Source organism: Mastigoproctus giganteus, chromosome 8 (assembly GCF_048544385.1).
Source record: "Mastigoproctus giganteus isolate SK-2022 chromosome 8, ASM4854438v1, whole genome shotgun sequence".
In the NCBI taxonomy this organism is placed as follows: Eukaryota; Metazoa; Arthropoda; class Arachnida; order Uropygi; family Thelyphonidae; genus Mastigoproctus; species Mastigoproctus giganteus.
In genome coordinates this window covers 91,522,072-91,539,396 of record NC_143582.1, presented here as the reverse complement: position 1 = coordinate 91,539,396, position 17,325 = coordinate 91,522,072, and the positions used below count along the sequence as shown (strand labels likewise).

Here is a 17,325-nt window from a genome sequence, read left to right as displayed (position 1 = left end):
GACCTGAAGGAGAGGGGGGAAAATAAAAGGGCACAATACTACCCAAATACCACAGTATTTTGTTACATTATTTTTCACAGTATTTTGTTACATTTTCACATGTACAAATTTGTTTAAGGCCAGTCATTATATTGTAGCAAACAATAGCTTTGATGAAACATGGGTCATATTTATCATAATACTTAAAGATATAAAAATTTTGGCTCTATTCATATCTTCAAATGATATGCTTTTTTTGCAGATAATATCCATCAGGAAACTAGTGATTGTGAAACACTTTATACTCCATGATGTTCACTTTAATAACTCAGCATAATGTTGCAAATCCTGTACCAGATCCTTGTTCAGGTACACAGTGAGTGAGGATAAGGATTACATATAAACCTAACTGACTACAGAAGAACAGAGAGCATATGCTGCATAAGCTTGCTTTCTTGCATCAAATGCCTCTACTAATGCTAATGCTAAAAAAATCTGAAAGAAGATAACTCCATTAAGATTTGAAAGCAGGTAAAAGTAGTATTACCTTCATTTTAAAACTACATCCAGACAGAAGGGTCTGTACGAGGAATTAAGAAAGATCTGACTAAAACTAGGGAAAAGAGGGCCTTGAAAGCCACAAAAGTATTATTAGATAAGAATATCATCAATAAAGAAACATGCAATTTTAAATGACCAAAAAATAGTGAAGCTCCCCGTTATATTTGCAGTTAAAATTCATAAAGAGGGGAATCCCGTAAGTTATGTTGTTAGTGATAAATTTGGCTCAACAGACTTCAAATGATGGATAAAAGTTTTGTTTCCTGTTAAGGAGAACGTAATACCTAACTAACTCAGAGGAATTTATCAAAGTGATTAAATATGAACACATGAAAATTAGGAATATTCTTGTGAGTTGATGTAAATGCATTTACCAAAATCCCGGTAGACGAAGCAATTAATATCGTAGAAAAAAACAATTGTGTGTTTGGTTTAAGAGTGCTACAGATGAATAAAATATTTCCTAATAACAGAATCTAGATTCAATTTATCAAATTATCATTATAACTAGAGTATTTTGAGTATTTAAGATAAATACAAAAGATGGACCTCAACATGGGAAATGTCGGCAATAATGGCTGATCTGTTCATGGACAGTTTGAATGGGGCAGCCATTCCGGTGAACCACTGCATCCATGTACCATGGCCTCGTGTTGCTTTCACCAAATGTGGATGTGCCCATCAACACGATAGAGTTGGAAACAGGATTCATCAGATCAGGCAACTGATTTTCACATGTGAGTCACCCAGCATTGTTGTTGACATACACATGCAAGGTGCAGTTTCTTGTGTCTCATGATGAGCATGGGTGCCTGTAATGGCCATTGACTGCTATAACTTATATGAGCTAAAGTCTGGTCATAGGTCATGTTAATATTGGTCTTGCTATTCCTGTGTTGTATTGGGGTGGTTAGCTGGGCCATAGAATGGGAGCACTTAACCATATTGTCTGTTGTCGAGACACTGGCACTTTCATGTCTTGCCTTCAATCATTCCACATTCAAAGTTGAAAAGAGCCGGATGCATTCTTCCTTGCAGACACTCAAAAACTGATTGCCACTTGTGCAAATTACAATCTTATATCAGCCACTCCTGACTTTGGGTTCTTCACCAGCATTATAGAACAGCCCATTTCTACATGTGGTGGATGTTGCCAATGCAAAGCCAACTCAGTATAGTGAGACAGGGAGAGGACTAAAAATTTACATAGAAGAATGCATTACAAAAGGAAGCTTTAATGTAAAAGTAGCCTTTTACATTAAGAAATTTGACATTTTAGATTTTTTTTTTTTTTTTATGAAAACCCCAAACATGAAAGGTATCAAAACCTATAGTACTTAGTACCGTGCATGGGTTGAAGGAGAAGTATGGGGAGAGGGGAATGCCGGAAACTTTGCTCTAGAGACTAAACATGGGTTTCACCACTTCAAGCCTCCAATAAGCAAAGTGGTGGTATTTCACCGGTTGATGAAAGTCATCTATCAACTTGTTTTCAGAGAGAACTTTAAATTTTTCAAAAATAAAATCAGAATTTTTTTTAAAAAGTCATAAAAGCTCCTAAATTTTGGCTTTTATAAGCCAAAATTGGAAAACAATAGCCAACAGGTGCAATCTGTTATGAAATGAAATGGCCTTAAGAAATGTAGATGTATATATGCACTCTGGAAAGGGTTAATAAATACTGGAATCCATTAGTAAAAGATGAAGCATTGGTGTACTCCAAAGCATAATTAAAAAAAAAAAAAAATATGTATGTCTGTCAGGTTCGGCAAAACAATATTTTTCTGAAACTGGGGGCATGAACATCAGTACCTTGCTTATTCCTGTGCAGTTTACAGAGGATAGACAACATTGTGCAACTTGAGTGTGTGGAGGGCAGAGGAATGGAAGTGTTTCTTTAGGTGAATTTTGGACAGAATGGATTGTTATTTTTGGTGGGGGGAAATAGTTATAATTTGAAATGGAGTAATGTGTGATTTATAATTGTTATAATCTGGCTATTTGTCACTGATCAAAATATTTCTGACAGTGTTTAGTTCTTGTTTGAATGTACTCTGGGGAGTATATTCTGAAGGCCATGTCTTTTATAATATCACTTTTTATGTTGGGGGAATTGATTTGATTAGAAGTTTGGCACTAACAGTGGTTATAAATTGCCCCCATTTCTTGCAAACGTCTGCAAGAATGGGGCTGCATGTTGTGCCCCCCCCCCCTTTTTGTGTAGAACTGGTTATCATATTTGAAATAGACTTTGCCTATGGTGGTAAACCCTAAGGCTTTGATATATATATATTTTTTTTTATTACTCCAAAACAGCTGAAGCCTTACAGAGGAGGAATATAACAGTAGCAATACAGTAATAATTTTAAATTTTATTTACAGTCAGTATACAGATCTCAATATACAATGTCAAATATATAAGTTCAATATACAGCATATACAATGAATATCTTATGTTACTTATGAATATCGTGTGTGCATGCGCGCGTGTGTGTGTGTTCTGGTTACCTCATTGTTACTATCTCTAATCCTAGGGAAGCAACCTTCAGTAAAAAAAAAAAAGTCTTCTCTGTTTTTTATTAAAGTACTTAGATATGAAAGTATCTATATGATGAACAATTTTTGGAGACTGGTGTGCATTGAGCAGAAGATCGTAATTTTGATCTCTGTTGGTGTGCTCTCTCTCTCTCAAATTGAAAAAAATATAAAAAAAAAAAAAAAAAAATAATAATAATAATAATAATTAACTGCATTACGCACCAATACATTTGATGTATGTATGTATGTATGTATGTACTATATTATAATGCCAGCACGTAGGCCAATGCATTATGGATTCAAGGCCACGCTGACTATTGTCACAACACCCATATACGGACTCTGCTAGCCTTGATAGATTAGTAAACACTCTAGATTCCGAGCAGTGAGGTCGTTAATTGTGCATAAGCTGTACAAATATTTTTCACCGTGTATTTTTATTAAAGATTATTTTTTAAAAACGTTACACCTATATATGCAAATATGAGTGGAAAGAAGAAATGTAATGACGCCGAGTGTTCTTCTAGATCCAAACATCAAACGAGGTATGAAAGTAAAGCAGGCATTGCAAAATGACATTCGATGTTATAAAGAGATGTATGCAGATAAAAAAAAGAAAAAAAAAACTGTGCAAACTAAGCTGATCAGTTATTTTTCAAAATAAAAATACAGTACATACTTCACTTATATTCTTTTGGTATGTACATACTTCACTTATATGCTTTTGGTATGTACATACTGCAATAAAAATCATTTGTACTGTATTTACTAGTATTTTTCATTTTTATCAATTTTGTTTCTTTTTTGCAAGAATTTCGTGTGCATCAATTTATAGTAAACAAGCACCTATATATTTTTGCAACTCGACCCATATAATCAAATTGTCGGAACGCATTACATTAAAATACATACTAACAATACCTCGATCGGTGCGGTTTTGCATAGCGCGGTTTTTTTTTTTGGCACGAGTTAACCACACTATGCGAGGTATTCCTGTACTGTGAATTGCTCCAGTGTGAAATAAATGAATTAGCAAAAAATAATAATAAATAATGGGCTTCAAATTGGCTCCCATGTGACTGGCAAGAGGTTAAAAATGTGCAAAACTGGTTTCTTTCATGGTTTTACTACACACGCACACATATATGTTCAACCTTATTAAAATCACCATACACCTAAACAATATTGCATCCAGCATATAGGAACTTATGTATTATTTCCATCAGATACTTATCCTGTTGTCCACATAGAGCAGAAATTAGTGGGGCTTATTTGGCAAATAAACATTTTACAGTAGTCCACTAATGATGATATGTCGAGTGACTTTTGGTCATAGTCTTTCATACCTCATCCAGTAGAAGTTTAGACCCATTTTGTTGCTGTAAAAGGTACTGGCACTGTTATATTGTATTATGTGATGAATTTTTCTTATAGTATCCCAAATGGTATGATCTACCTTAGTATAGCAGTAATGAAAAATGAAATATACAGAAATTATAGTACTTATAATTGCTATATATTTTGTTTTTCATTTTTCACTTCTTGTAGATAGCAGCAACAGGCCACCATCTGTATTGTTTTAATGATAGTGTCATCACAGTCATATATCCCTGCCAGTGATGCTTCTCGTGTTGATCCCCGAGTGCCAAGCATTTCTGGAGTCTAAGGCAGATTCTCTACTGTATATATAAATATATATATAGGTTCCTTAAAAAGTATTAGCACAAAAGTTCCTAAGGAAAGAAAGACACCTTTCCTTTTATTTATATTTTAACTGTACTAGCTATTAATCTACTTCTGCTTTGTCACTAGGTAGCACCACTCCTGCCTCCTTGTGGTGGGGGCAAACCTTTGCTCGATTGTGAATCGGGCATACACATACGGCTCACTCTTATCTGCTCAGATGTGAAGATCCTCCTCAGTGCCAAAACTGTCAAGTTCCACTTGCCATACTTCACTTCATGGTGAACTGTCGAAGATTTAATATAGAACATCTAAGAGCATTTCAAACAATAATTAATGTTAAAAAAAACCTAATACTTAAAACAATTTTAGATGACTGGCCAAATACTAATGACATTTTCTTTTTCCTTAAGTTAATTGGATACTTCCAAAACATAAAATTAATAATATATCATTTATGGAGAAGCTGTGATTATAAAGCAGAAACTTGGCTTTCTTATTAACCACATTAAGAAAAGTGAAAAATGTTGAAATGCGAAACTCTCCTAATGTAGGCTACGCTCATTATAGCCTAAGCTGCTCTTGTGCCAGTAGCTCTCAAAAAACAACAATAACAGCTTCCCATGTTGTGATTACCTTTTTTTTATGTAGTGTCAGCACAGTGTGTTATTCGCTTTTAAGCGGATAAGGTAAGGATTTTAAACCTTAATTAGATTGTGCTTTTCTTATATTGTGCTAGTAATTAAGGGAGATAAATATAAATTTATTCAGTTTCTCTGACTAAGCTGTATTTTGTTCCCCCTCTATCCCCATCAAAGTTGTTTTGAAAGGAAATAGAAAATAAACAGAAATTACAAACATTGAATTCATTATGTGGATATGATTTAATCTGTATATTTTTGTCTACTCCCCTTTTGAAACACATCTGAACTAATAATTATTGGATATGGTTCCTTTTTTTTTACAAATTTCTTAATAGAGTTGAAGAAGAAATCCTCATGAAGCGAAGCCTTGGAGAATTAGAGGGTGTTGAGGGGTCTCGTAGAGGATCAACTTCAGCTAGACGAAGTTTTTTCCGTCGTAGACGCCATCAACGTAGCAATTCTAGAGACAGCAAGGAATTGGCTTCATTTTCTGATGTGTCTATAAATAGCTGTAGTGATTCTGGCACTCTGGGTGAAGAGCTAGTACCACCAACATATCAACGAGTAGAGAGACAAAACTGTAAGTTTTTTAATTAGTCTTGGTTGATTTCTTGGAGTAATTATTTTATTCAGTTTTAATACAAGTCCTTTGAATATATTTTTGACTTTTGATGTTTCGATATTTTTGCTTTTCGAGGATACAGTGGGTGCTGCTTATTGTCATCACATTGGTTTATGAAAATTGTAACATTAAGTGGCTGATAACATTAAACAGAAGGATTTTTTTGATGAGTTTATGTTAACAATCTTTATTTATTGTTCAGTACAGTATATAGCACTCTACATTCATAACTACAACATAAACACATCAACTGATTTCGGTGTCAAAATTAAAAAAAAAAAAAAAATACAAATGAAAGGGGGGGGGGGAGGAACAATGAATACAAAAACACATTATTAACATACTAACCCTATAAAAAATTTCTCCAGTGTTTGTTGTTTTAAATCCTTAGCAGTTAAATTTTCAATATGTTCTTATAATCTGTACAATAATTTGAAGTCTTCACTTTTTCCTCCCTTAAGTTCTAATGTACTCCATAACACTGCAAAAGATTTCATAATTGCTCTGTTCATTGGCATAAAACAGAATTTTCATTTTCTTCGGTGTCAGATTACAAACATTGAATTACAGATATCCTTTATTGATAGATCACTTGTTGTCAGAAGATATTCTTCAATTTTTACCCACTCATCGAAATTTTGTGTAATATTAAAAAAAATTACTGATATACTCTGTTGGCATTGCACTACTTTCTTCAGTATTTGTCACAACACTTTGGTGAATAAATCTGGCTTTACAAAAACAATTTTTGATTCTGGAACTTGAAGTTTATAAACCAAAGGAGAGGCAGTTAGGACTTAAAATAAAGTTACAAATTAAGTAGTTAACTAATTACCAGTGTATTACAGTACAACCCCACGTGCTAGCCATCATATGCACTGTATCTAATAAGTTAATTCTTTGTGCTGTGTCCTTAGCTTGGGCATCATTGCCTTCTTCAGTATCTGCAGTAATTTTTCCTTGCATTGCACTCCTGTACAGTGTTTTGAAACCCTTTATGATTCCTTAATCCAGTTGCATTATGGTCATTGTATTTGCTGGAAGAAACAACAAATTTTATGTTCAACTGCATCATTCAGATGAGTTGTGCAGTTATCTAAGGTAAACACAATTTATTTACTGACTTGCAATAATTCTCTGTTCCAGTCCTTCAGAAAGTCAACAGAAATTTGTGACAACATCCGTGCATTTGTTTTGCTCTTATATTCAATTAATTGTTTTTTTTTTTTTTTTTTTTTTTTTTTTTTTTTTTGTCCCTTTGAAGACACGTGGATGCATACTTTTACTTTTCCCAATTACGAAAAGCTTTTTTTTTTTTTTTTTTTTTTTTTACTGTGCCTGTCATATTTCACATAAAAAGTACAGCCGCTCTTTCTTTCTGCTTTTTTCCAACTATCAAATGTTTATTTCTCAATAATAAAGCTTTTCTGCTTTTTTCCAGCTATCAAATGTTCATTTCTGTATGCTCAGAAATTGGTCTGAAATAAACACCAGTTTCATCAGTGTTAAAATACAGTCAGGACTAAATTCTTCCAAATAAATTAGGTGAGATATTTTCCACTCATTTATGTGCTGAACCTGTATGCAAGTCTGATTTTTCTCCATGAAGTATTTTTTCCCCACACAGTGTTGTTTCTCACCTTCTCAGCCACCCATCTGTAGGCTTAAAATCATTTACACCCAGTTTATTTGCAAATTTATTCACATTTTTGCATAGAATATTTCTACCAGGAGCAGATAGGAGCATTTTTTAATCTTGCATTTGTGAAACATCTCAAAAGCACTTCTTCCACAAATTCATTCTTTCCACATCTTTTCCTTTCCTTGTTCAGATTATCATTCTCAGTCACACCTACTTCATCTAATTTTCTATTCTTTAAAAGTGTGCACAAAAATTCTGTGAAATACCGAGTTTTAATGCAGCTTTTCTCTGGCTACACTTAGGTAAGGCATCATAAGCACTTAGAATTTTGTTCTTTTCACTCAAACTTAAATCTCTACATTTCTGTGACATTTATATTCTAAGAAAAAATTAATTATGGTTCAATTCTCAATGGACATCAGTTGTAAACTAAACTCAAGTCTATTCACGGAAAGTAGACCTTGGCTACAGTACTGCATGTACGTACTATGAGATCTTGTGATCACTTGTGAAAAAACTTCTGTTTGAACAGTATCATCATCAGCCATTTTCAATCCACTGCAGGATGAAGGCCTCTCCAGCAACTTTCCAGTTCCTTCTGTTTTGAGCACTGGCCATCCATTTACTACCCACAAACTCGTGAATTTCGTCTATCCATCTCCGCCTTTGTCTTCCAGGTTTTCTTCTAGCTCCTCTTGGATACCATTCTGTTATTTTCTTAGTCCATCTGTCATCATGTCTTCGAGCTATGTGTTCTGCCCAAGACCATTTTAGTTCTTTATTGAACAGTATAATTAAACACAAATAACTTGTCATATGTAGTTGTAAAAGTTTGCAATATTGGGTTAGATTTCTGCTTCTCCAGCCATATAACCTAATAGCAAAAGCATCATTTTCTTGATTGTTCACCGGCTTTTGTTTTCGAGTACTCTCCTGCTTTTCCTTAACACTACAGATATGTGGCAGGGATTAGAAGTTAAAAGATACTACTGACAAGGGACAAGGTCATAAATATTATTTGGAATGGTTAGATTATTTGGATTGTAAATAATCAACAAATTTCTGCCTTACGTACAATTTTAGGTGTTTTGGAAGACATTTCTCCTGATTGAAATGAAAAATGATAACAATAAATGGCAGTGTGATCATATAATGTGGAAAATTACATACATTATAATATAAATGGTTTTGGGTTTTCATTTTTTATTATAATAAGCAGCTGATAACAATAACCAGTGATAACATTATTCACTGTAACAAAAAACTCAGGAAAATTTTGTCTAGTTCTTGAATTTATTTAAGCTATCAACTTCCACAATGACAGATGGAAGTTTTTTCCAGCAATCAACTACCCGCTGGCTAAAGGCAAATTTCCACGCATCTGTTCTACAACTGTCTTTCCTCAATTTGAATTTATGCCCTCTCAGGTTTGTAATCTGATCAAGAGGAAGAATCTTATCAGCATCGAGCCTGCTCAAGGCCTTATACCATTCCTTAAACCATTCAAGGCCTTATACACCTCAATCAGATCACCTGACACATTCGTCAAGTTTGAAAATGAACGGAAGTGGTATATTGTAGTTCAGATGGTGGTACTGAAATTATCCAGTATATCAGTAGGCTGACAGGTTGCAAGTAATAACCAGTTTCATTAGTATTGTTAATGATCTGTGTACGAACAAATATAAAATTTTGCTTCAAACTGGGAAAATCTGGAACAGCAACATGTGAAATGTTAAAAATTTTTATGGTGATGAAATGTCTTAATCATACCAGTTGAATGGTAGAGGTTCAAAAATGGATGTTAGAATGTTTGTGATGACCCAAGAAGTGGGCATCCATCAACTTCTCGAAATGAGAACAGAGTTGCAAAAGTACAGGAAATTGTGCAACAGAACGTTATTTAACCATCAGAATGATGGTTGATGAGTTGCATATGAATAAGGAGGTAAGGTAAACTGCAGCCATTATCAACCCACTGCAGGATGGAGGCCTCCTCAACAATTCATGCTGAGGGAAATGGACCATAATCTACCACGCTGGTCCAGTGCAGGTTGGCAGATCGACAGGCGCCTCCATAGCCAGGTGGGAAGGAGCAGCAGTGCGCAGCACACGCTTCATGATTAGACCGGGGTTCGAGCCCGTCACCACCAAATACGGAAAATGCGGAAAGGAATGACCACCGCATATCCCGGAGCAATATGGCCTTAGTTGCTAATGCTCCTAAAAACCAAATAACAAACAAGTTGGCAGATCAACCGTATTTAGCAGTCAGGGGCTTGAACCCCTGTCTAACCCAAAGAGCGTGTGCTACTGCACTCCCGCTCCTGACCACTCGGCTACGTTAGAACACCTGAATAAGGAGATGATTCGTCAAATTCTACATGAAGATTTTAGGGAAAAGGAAGGTCTGTGCAAAGTTTGTACCACACAGCCTCATGGATGAACAGAAGCAACAAAGAGTATCGTCATGTGAAGACTTCATCCAGACTTGTCACGAGAATCCTAATTTCCTGGATTGCATTGTCACTGCAGATGAATGCTAGGTGTTTTGGTGATCATTATTTTTCTTTAAACAGAAATTAAGGTAACATCTGTAATTACTGATATCACTCTTTGATCCTCCTTTGTAAATTGGTTATATTTTTGCACATCTCCAGTCCAGAAGGACATCCTCTGAATTCAAAGGTTCTTTCTTAATTGTGGCTAAGGGTTTTTTTGCTTCCTTTTCTGTCTCCATATACTGGTGTGCAAAACTTAAGGACCAACACTATTTCTGAAGGTTACAACCACAAAACCTTTACTTAAGGTACTCTTTACTGATGAGAGTAGATTCAGTCTCAGCAGCGATTCTGGATGTCAGCTAATCTGGCGAGAGGTTGGCACACGATATCACCCCGCAAAAATCACTGAAAGGGATCGATATGGTGGTCGGAGTGTTCTTATCTGGGGAGGTGGTACTGTAACCGGTGCATGCTACTGTACTGAGGTAATCCTTCCCCATGTGCGTCTGTTCCGAGGTGCCATTGGACCCGAGTTCGTGTTTATGGATGATAACGCCACACCCCATCACATTGCAGCTGTTGATATGCTTTTGGAAAGTGAGGACATTGTTCGTGTGGATTGGCCTACCCCTTCCTTCAATCTAAATCCCATCGAACATGCATGGGACGCTCTGGGGGAGATGCCTAGCGGCACGTCCACACCCACCAGAAAATGTTCACCAGCTGAAAATGGCACTGACAGAGGAATGGACTGTGTTACTGCAAGAACTTATCAACAATATTGTTCTAAGTATGGACAGGCAGTGCAAAGCCTGCATCGACATTAAGGGTGGCCATATCTCCTACTGAGGACCACATCTTCCCTTTGTTCCATCTTTGGCAGTGATGCATCTGTATCATGGCAGCCAGTGCTATGTTGCCATTTTTGAATAAAGTCCCTCTGTACAGTTTTGTTTCCGTTTTTGTGTCGTTGCTGTTTCCTTCATCATTTCTGTACATCATCAGGTTCCTTTGGTATGCTTTTCCCATATCCAGGTCACTCCTATGAGAAGCTACAGGTGAAAACCTGACTGGTCCTTAAATTTTGCACACCAGTGTATAATTGGATAGATTTCATCCACCCCAGGTTACTTTTTTTTTTGTCCATCCTCAGCAGTTTCTCCTCCACTTACAGTTATCACAAAGTTTTTTTGGTTTTTTTTTTTTTTTTTTTAGGAGCATTAGCAACTAAGGCCATATTGCTCTGAAATATGCGGTGGTCATTCCCTGACCTTTCCGCATCCTCCATATTTGGTGGTGACGGGCTCGAACCTCGGTCTAATCAAGAAGCGTATCACAAAGTCATTTAATTTAACTCCCTGTTAGAGTTGATAAACTTCTGGCATCCCCTACCCTAATGAATTCTTCATGTGTGAATTTAGATGCAAAATACCTATTCAGTTTGTCTTCAACCTCTTTTTCTTTGCATCCTTTTCCAAAGACTTTTCATAATCTGTCAGCTTGCTTAACCTCCTTTATGACTCGATTGGAGACAAGTTTATAATCTACTGTGCTCATCTGAATCACCTGATCTTGAACAGTATTTCTTAATTGCTCTTGAAAGCCTAATAGCTACTACAATTACTTCCATGAATGGTCCACTGCATAGATTATAAAACTGCCTGAGACTACTGTAGTCGCCCTTCACGTCACTCTTGATGATAGTAGAAGCACATAAATAATAAATATAAAGCACAAAGAACTGACCTTTAATTATATCTGTCAATATAGACATTTTAAAGTAAATCCCACATCAGCACATTGTGATCATTGCCACCTGGTGGTTCTTTTATCTACAGATTCTGTACCTTGCATCTGTCATTGTTAAACTTCAAATTGCCACTTATCAGGCCATTTGCTTAATTTTTCTAGATATTGTTGCAGTAGCATATGCTGATTACTGTCATTAACCACCCTGAAAACTTTTGTATCATCTGCAGATTCAATTAATATGCCTTTATCAATTTTATTAATAAATACAGAAAACAAAAAATGGGCCCAGCACTGAACCCTGGGGAACTCCACTAAAAACAGTTGTCCAAGAAGAGCACTGTAATTGGTAACTACTCTTTGTCTTCTCCCACTCAACCATCCCTTTATCCATAGCAACACTGCTTCAGTTTTCACAGCACTCTTTTTTATATGGAACAATATCAAAAGTTTTCTGAAATGTAAGTATATTTCAGAAAGTATATAATTTCAAAATTATTATTTGTGTCCAGTTGCTTTATTACTGCATCATAATATCCACTCAGATTCATCAGCCAAGATCACCACTTAAGCATGATGTGAATGAAGTATGACCGCCTTCCTGGCTCCTAGCTAGATGGTCTCTAATTCCCCTTTGTGAACTGGAGATACATTCACACATCTCCAGATAGGGACCTCCCCTGAATCCAAGGAGGCGCTCAAGATTATGGTACTAGGAGTGGGTGGATAGATCCCTTACATGTTTAGTTAGATTCCTTTGCATGTTTAGTTTCAACAATTTCTCTTCCACTTTCAGCTGCTCAGTTATCACAAAATCATTTAGCATCCTGTTAAATTTTGATAAACTACAAAGTTCCTCATGTGTGAATGTAGATGCACAATATCTGTACAGTTTTTCAACAACCTGAGCAGGATTATCAATAGTTATATCTAGCAGACCAGTGTGATCCATTGCCCTCCTTCTAGTGCTTATATAAGTAAAAGAAATCTATGCTGCTCTTTTTTTTTTTTTTTTCTTTTTTTTTTTTTGCATTCTTTTCCAGACCTGTAATCTTTCATAGCTTGCCTAACCATCTTTATGGCTTGGTTTTAAACTAGTTTGTATCTACTTTAGTCATCACCTGATAATTTATATGCATCCTGTGTATTTTTCTTCTTTGCCACAAGTCTCTTCAATTCATCTGACATCCATTTTAATCTAAACCTTAGACAGTATTTCTTAATTAGTATAAAAAGCCTACAATTACTTCTGAATTTATCCTGTTTAGAATTTGCTGTTGACCATCATAAGGTGATCCCACTCTATAGAATTAAGAAACTGCCTAAGACCATTGTAGTCACCTTTATGAAAGCACAATCTCTTCCACTTACCATTCACAGTAGTTTGCATCTTTACATAAATCCCACATCAATGCATTGTGATCACTGCTGCTTAGTGATTTTTTATTTGCATATTACCCTTAATGCATGATGTGTCACTGCTGATAATCAGCAGTGACTCATCAACTGTGGTTTAAAACAGTCATTCATTAAATTTACAAAACCCTTACTATTGTGTGAGTGAACAACCAACAATTTCCATAACTTTCCAGATATGGAAAGTTAAATTCCCTCATTATAAGACATTCTGATTTTAATGTTTAAGTTTAGATTTTATATGCTTCTTAACTAAGGGCATATCTACTCCTCCACCATCTGTTTCTTTCTGTACACATTGTACTCTCCATATTAAAATTGTGCATCTCTTATGTCTAAGTTGCACTGTGTCTCTGATATACCTACAATCTCCACATTTGATGACTTGACAATACTTCATATTCATCTAAATTATTCACTGTGTGCTTATCATTAGTATATGCACTTTTTTGCTTTTAGTGATCTTAATACGATGTATTTGCTTGTCTGATCATGTTCCCAGCACTTATACTATCTGACACCTTGCTTTTTGGGCTACTGTTGCTGTTCCAATAGAAGTAATGTGAGAATCACTTTAATATCTCTGCCTGTAGCTGCAGTTAATCTATTCATCTGTGTATCCACCCGAGCTAGTAGTTTTCTGACCCACCTAACATTGCCTCGTTAGCACCAACAAATATTCTTTCACCCATTCTATCCTATTCCCTGTAGAAACAAGCTCTCCTATTAACAAGCACAGACCACACTGCGAAAAATTCTTCCCCATAAGCTTGCTCGGTCTCTCTCTCTCTCTCTCTGTAGGATTGAATTGATTTACAAGGTTTTGTCATGTGCTCCCTCCTATCATGGTTGGGCAAAATTGCAGACAGTTTCTAATTTAATCCTGACTTCCATCGTTTTTTCAACATTGTCTTGTACTTGTTAAGTAAATCTTCAGATCTCATTATACCGATATGTATAGCAACATATGGATATTGCTATACATAAATGGATGTCAGATGAATTAATGAGGCTCATGGCAGAGAAGAAAAATGTATGTGATGCATATAAAGTCAGATGACACAGAAGCCTATGGCAGATATAAGCTAGTCTGTAATCAAGTCACAAAGTAGGTTAGGCAGGCAAAGGCAGATTATGAAAAATCTTTGGCAAAGGATGCAAAGAAAAACAGCGACATGTTCTTTACTTATGTAAACTCTAGAAGGAAAGGGATGAATCAGATTGGACACTTAACATAGATGGGTTGACTATTGATGATCATACTCAGGTAGCTGAGCATGATCATCAGTAAATTGAATGAGTATTTTGCATTTACAATCACACATGAGAGTTATTCAATGAGGGGAATGCCAGAAGTTTATTAAACTCTAACAGGGAGCTAAGTGGAGGAGAAATTGTTGAAGATAAACATAAGGAAGGCGCCTGGTTTGGAACGGGAGCTATCCAGTTCTATAAAAGGAGGCAGCAAAGGAAGTAAGCAAATCCTTAGCCATAATTATGAAAGCTTCCTTGGACTCAGGGGAAGTCCCCATGGACTAGAGGTGTGCAAATGTATCACCAATTCACAAAGTGGGGTACAAAAAGTTAAACACAAGTAACTATAGACCTGTTAGTTTATCTTGTGTTCCAGGTAAAATAATGGAGTCACTGGTTAAAGAAGCATTGCAGGATCATCTAGACACAATTGCAGTAATAGTTAAGACACAGCATGGGTTTGTTAAAGGGAGGTCTTATCTGGCCAATTTGATTGAATACTGTGATGTGGTCACAAAGGAACTGGATGCAAAAAATAATTTTGATATCATATACTTGGATTTCAGGAAAGTTTTTGATATTGTTGCACATGGAAGACTGCTGTACAAATTGGAGAGGTATGACATTAAGGGTAAGTTGTTACAATGGATAAAGGGATGGTTGAGTGGAAGACGACAGAGAGTGGTAATCAATGGACACTGCTCTTCGTGGACAAATGTTATTAGCGGAGTTCCCCAGGCTTCGGTGTTTGGCCCATTGTTGTTTTGTATATTTATCAATGATATTGATGAAGGTATATCAGGTTTAATGTCCAAGTTTGCAGATGATGCGAAGGTTGGCAGGGTTGTTAACAACAGTAAAGACAGTATGCTACTCCAACTGGATCTAGATAAGTTCGGCAAATGGGCTGAGAAGTGGCAACTGAAGTTTAACATTGACAAATGCAAAGTACATATGGGTAGCAATAACCAAAGAGAAACGTACCAACTCTGTGGTACTACACTCAGGGAAGTGGAAAATGAAAAAGACCTGGGGGGTAATTGTGCAGTCAAATATGAAGTTTGCTGAGCAGAGCAGACGGGCTGCCGGGGAAGGTCATGGAGTCTTGTCAATGATATATAGGAATTTTGCTAGCAGGGACAGGGAGGTGATTATCCCATTATACAAGGCAATGGTCAGGCCACACCTAGAGTACTATGTACACGTCTGAGGCCTCATTTTAGGAAGGATGTAGAGTTGCTAGAACAAGTACAAAGAAGGGCAACAAGATTGGTGAGGGGAACAAAGGGGTGCTCTTACCAAGAAAGGCTTAAGTTCTGCAAATTGCTGTGCTTGAAGAGTAGGCACCTCACCTGCGGGGCAATCTGATTGAGGTGTATAAGGCCTTGAACAATTGAGCAAGCTGAATGGTTAAGTACGTTAGGGGGCACAGTTCCAAATTGAGAAAAGACAGTTGTAGAATAGATGTGTGGAAATTTACCTTTAGTCAGCAGGTAGTTGATTGGTGGAACAGACTTCCATCTTTTGTTGTGGAAGTTGATAGCCTAAATAAATTTAAGGCTGAGCTGGACAGGCATTTGGAACAAATGGAGGGGTGAAATAGGAGGGTTGGTTTTTTTTTTTTGGCTGATGCTGCATAAGCTTTCTTTCTTGCATCGTATGACTCTAGTAATGCTAATTCTAACATCACTTAATTATATATCAAATTAATAATTATAAACTTTTGCCCCAGGCAGACATACTCTGGTCCTGTTCCACCTGTTCTTTTTACAAAGCATATTTCCTGCTTCCCTGACAATAGGGTCACTGGCAACAGCTTCGCCCCACCCCTTGGGACCAGCACACTGCTATGGACGATCTCGTTTTGCTCTGTGTGTAGCTTGAGTGTAGTCTCTAACATTGTGCTGGGTGGCAGTGTTTTTTAAAGGGTCCCTCATTTTAATTTCTTTGAAGGCCACATGCTGATTCTTCAAGCCATCTTATAAGCCCATCAGAATGCTGACTTGCTGCCTAAGATCTTCACAATTTATAGTGAAAGTACACAAAGACTCTCTTGGCAATATATCACATCCCACTAGAGATAGCTCAGCAAAAAGAGGCAGTTAGTACAATGATTATAGCTATGATTTGCAAGTGAACCACCATCAACAGTTCTCTCCTGAACCAAATCATTCCTGCTCCTTTTTTTTTTTGAGACTATAACTACACACATTGTTACCTGTACATAATAGCATAGCTTAGAGCATGCTATACTATTATGTTTCTAATAATGCCATTGCCTTTTTAATTTCTTAGCTAAAAAAAAAAAAAAAAAGGCATCCTATGTGATTAGATCCTTGAAGCTACTTACTACAAATTAAAAATTAAATTGAAATGTGTAATTCTTTAACCTTAGACTATGAAATGGCAAGACAAACAGAAATGCCATGGTGGCTGAACTTTATAAAGTGACAACACTGTAATTTGTAATTGACCAATATGTGTTATAGGTGAGATATATTATTAAAGAACTATCAATTAATGTTACTATATATTCAATATGATGGGTTGATATTCAATTATGACTGGTCAATTATGACAGGCTGTCCAAGGGTAAATGTAAATAAAAATGAATAAATAATAATAATTATTATAATTAATAAGTTTGAAGTATGCATATATACTTTGGCTAATTTTGAGTAAATGTTTAACTAGACTAATAAAGCAGCAGCAATATCTGAAAAGTCTGTTTAA

The 17,325-nt window shown here is 36.1% G+C and overlaps 1 protein-coding gene across 3 annotated transcripts in view; it reads left to right on the top strand.

Annotated features, from left to right (window-relative positions):
* LOC150081717 (MAGUK scaffold protein DLG5-like) overlaps nt 1-17,325 on the top strand; it is a 450,728-nt gene that overhangs the window by 373,413 nt on the left and 59,990 nt on the right. For all 3 annotated transcript variants that reach the window (XM_090378823.1, XM_090378822.1, XM_090378824.1), the window contains exon 22: nt 5,741-5,985. In XM_090378823.1, the coding sequence (XP_090234949.1) occupies nt 5,741-5,985 (245 nt within the window). The remainder of the gene's footprint in view (nt 1-5,740; nt 5,986-17,325) is intronic.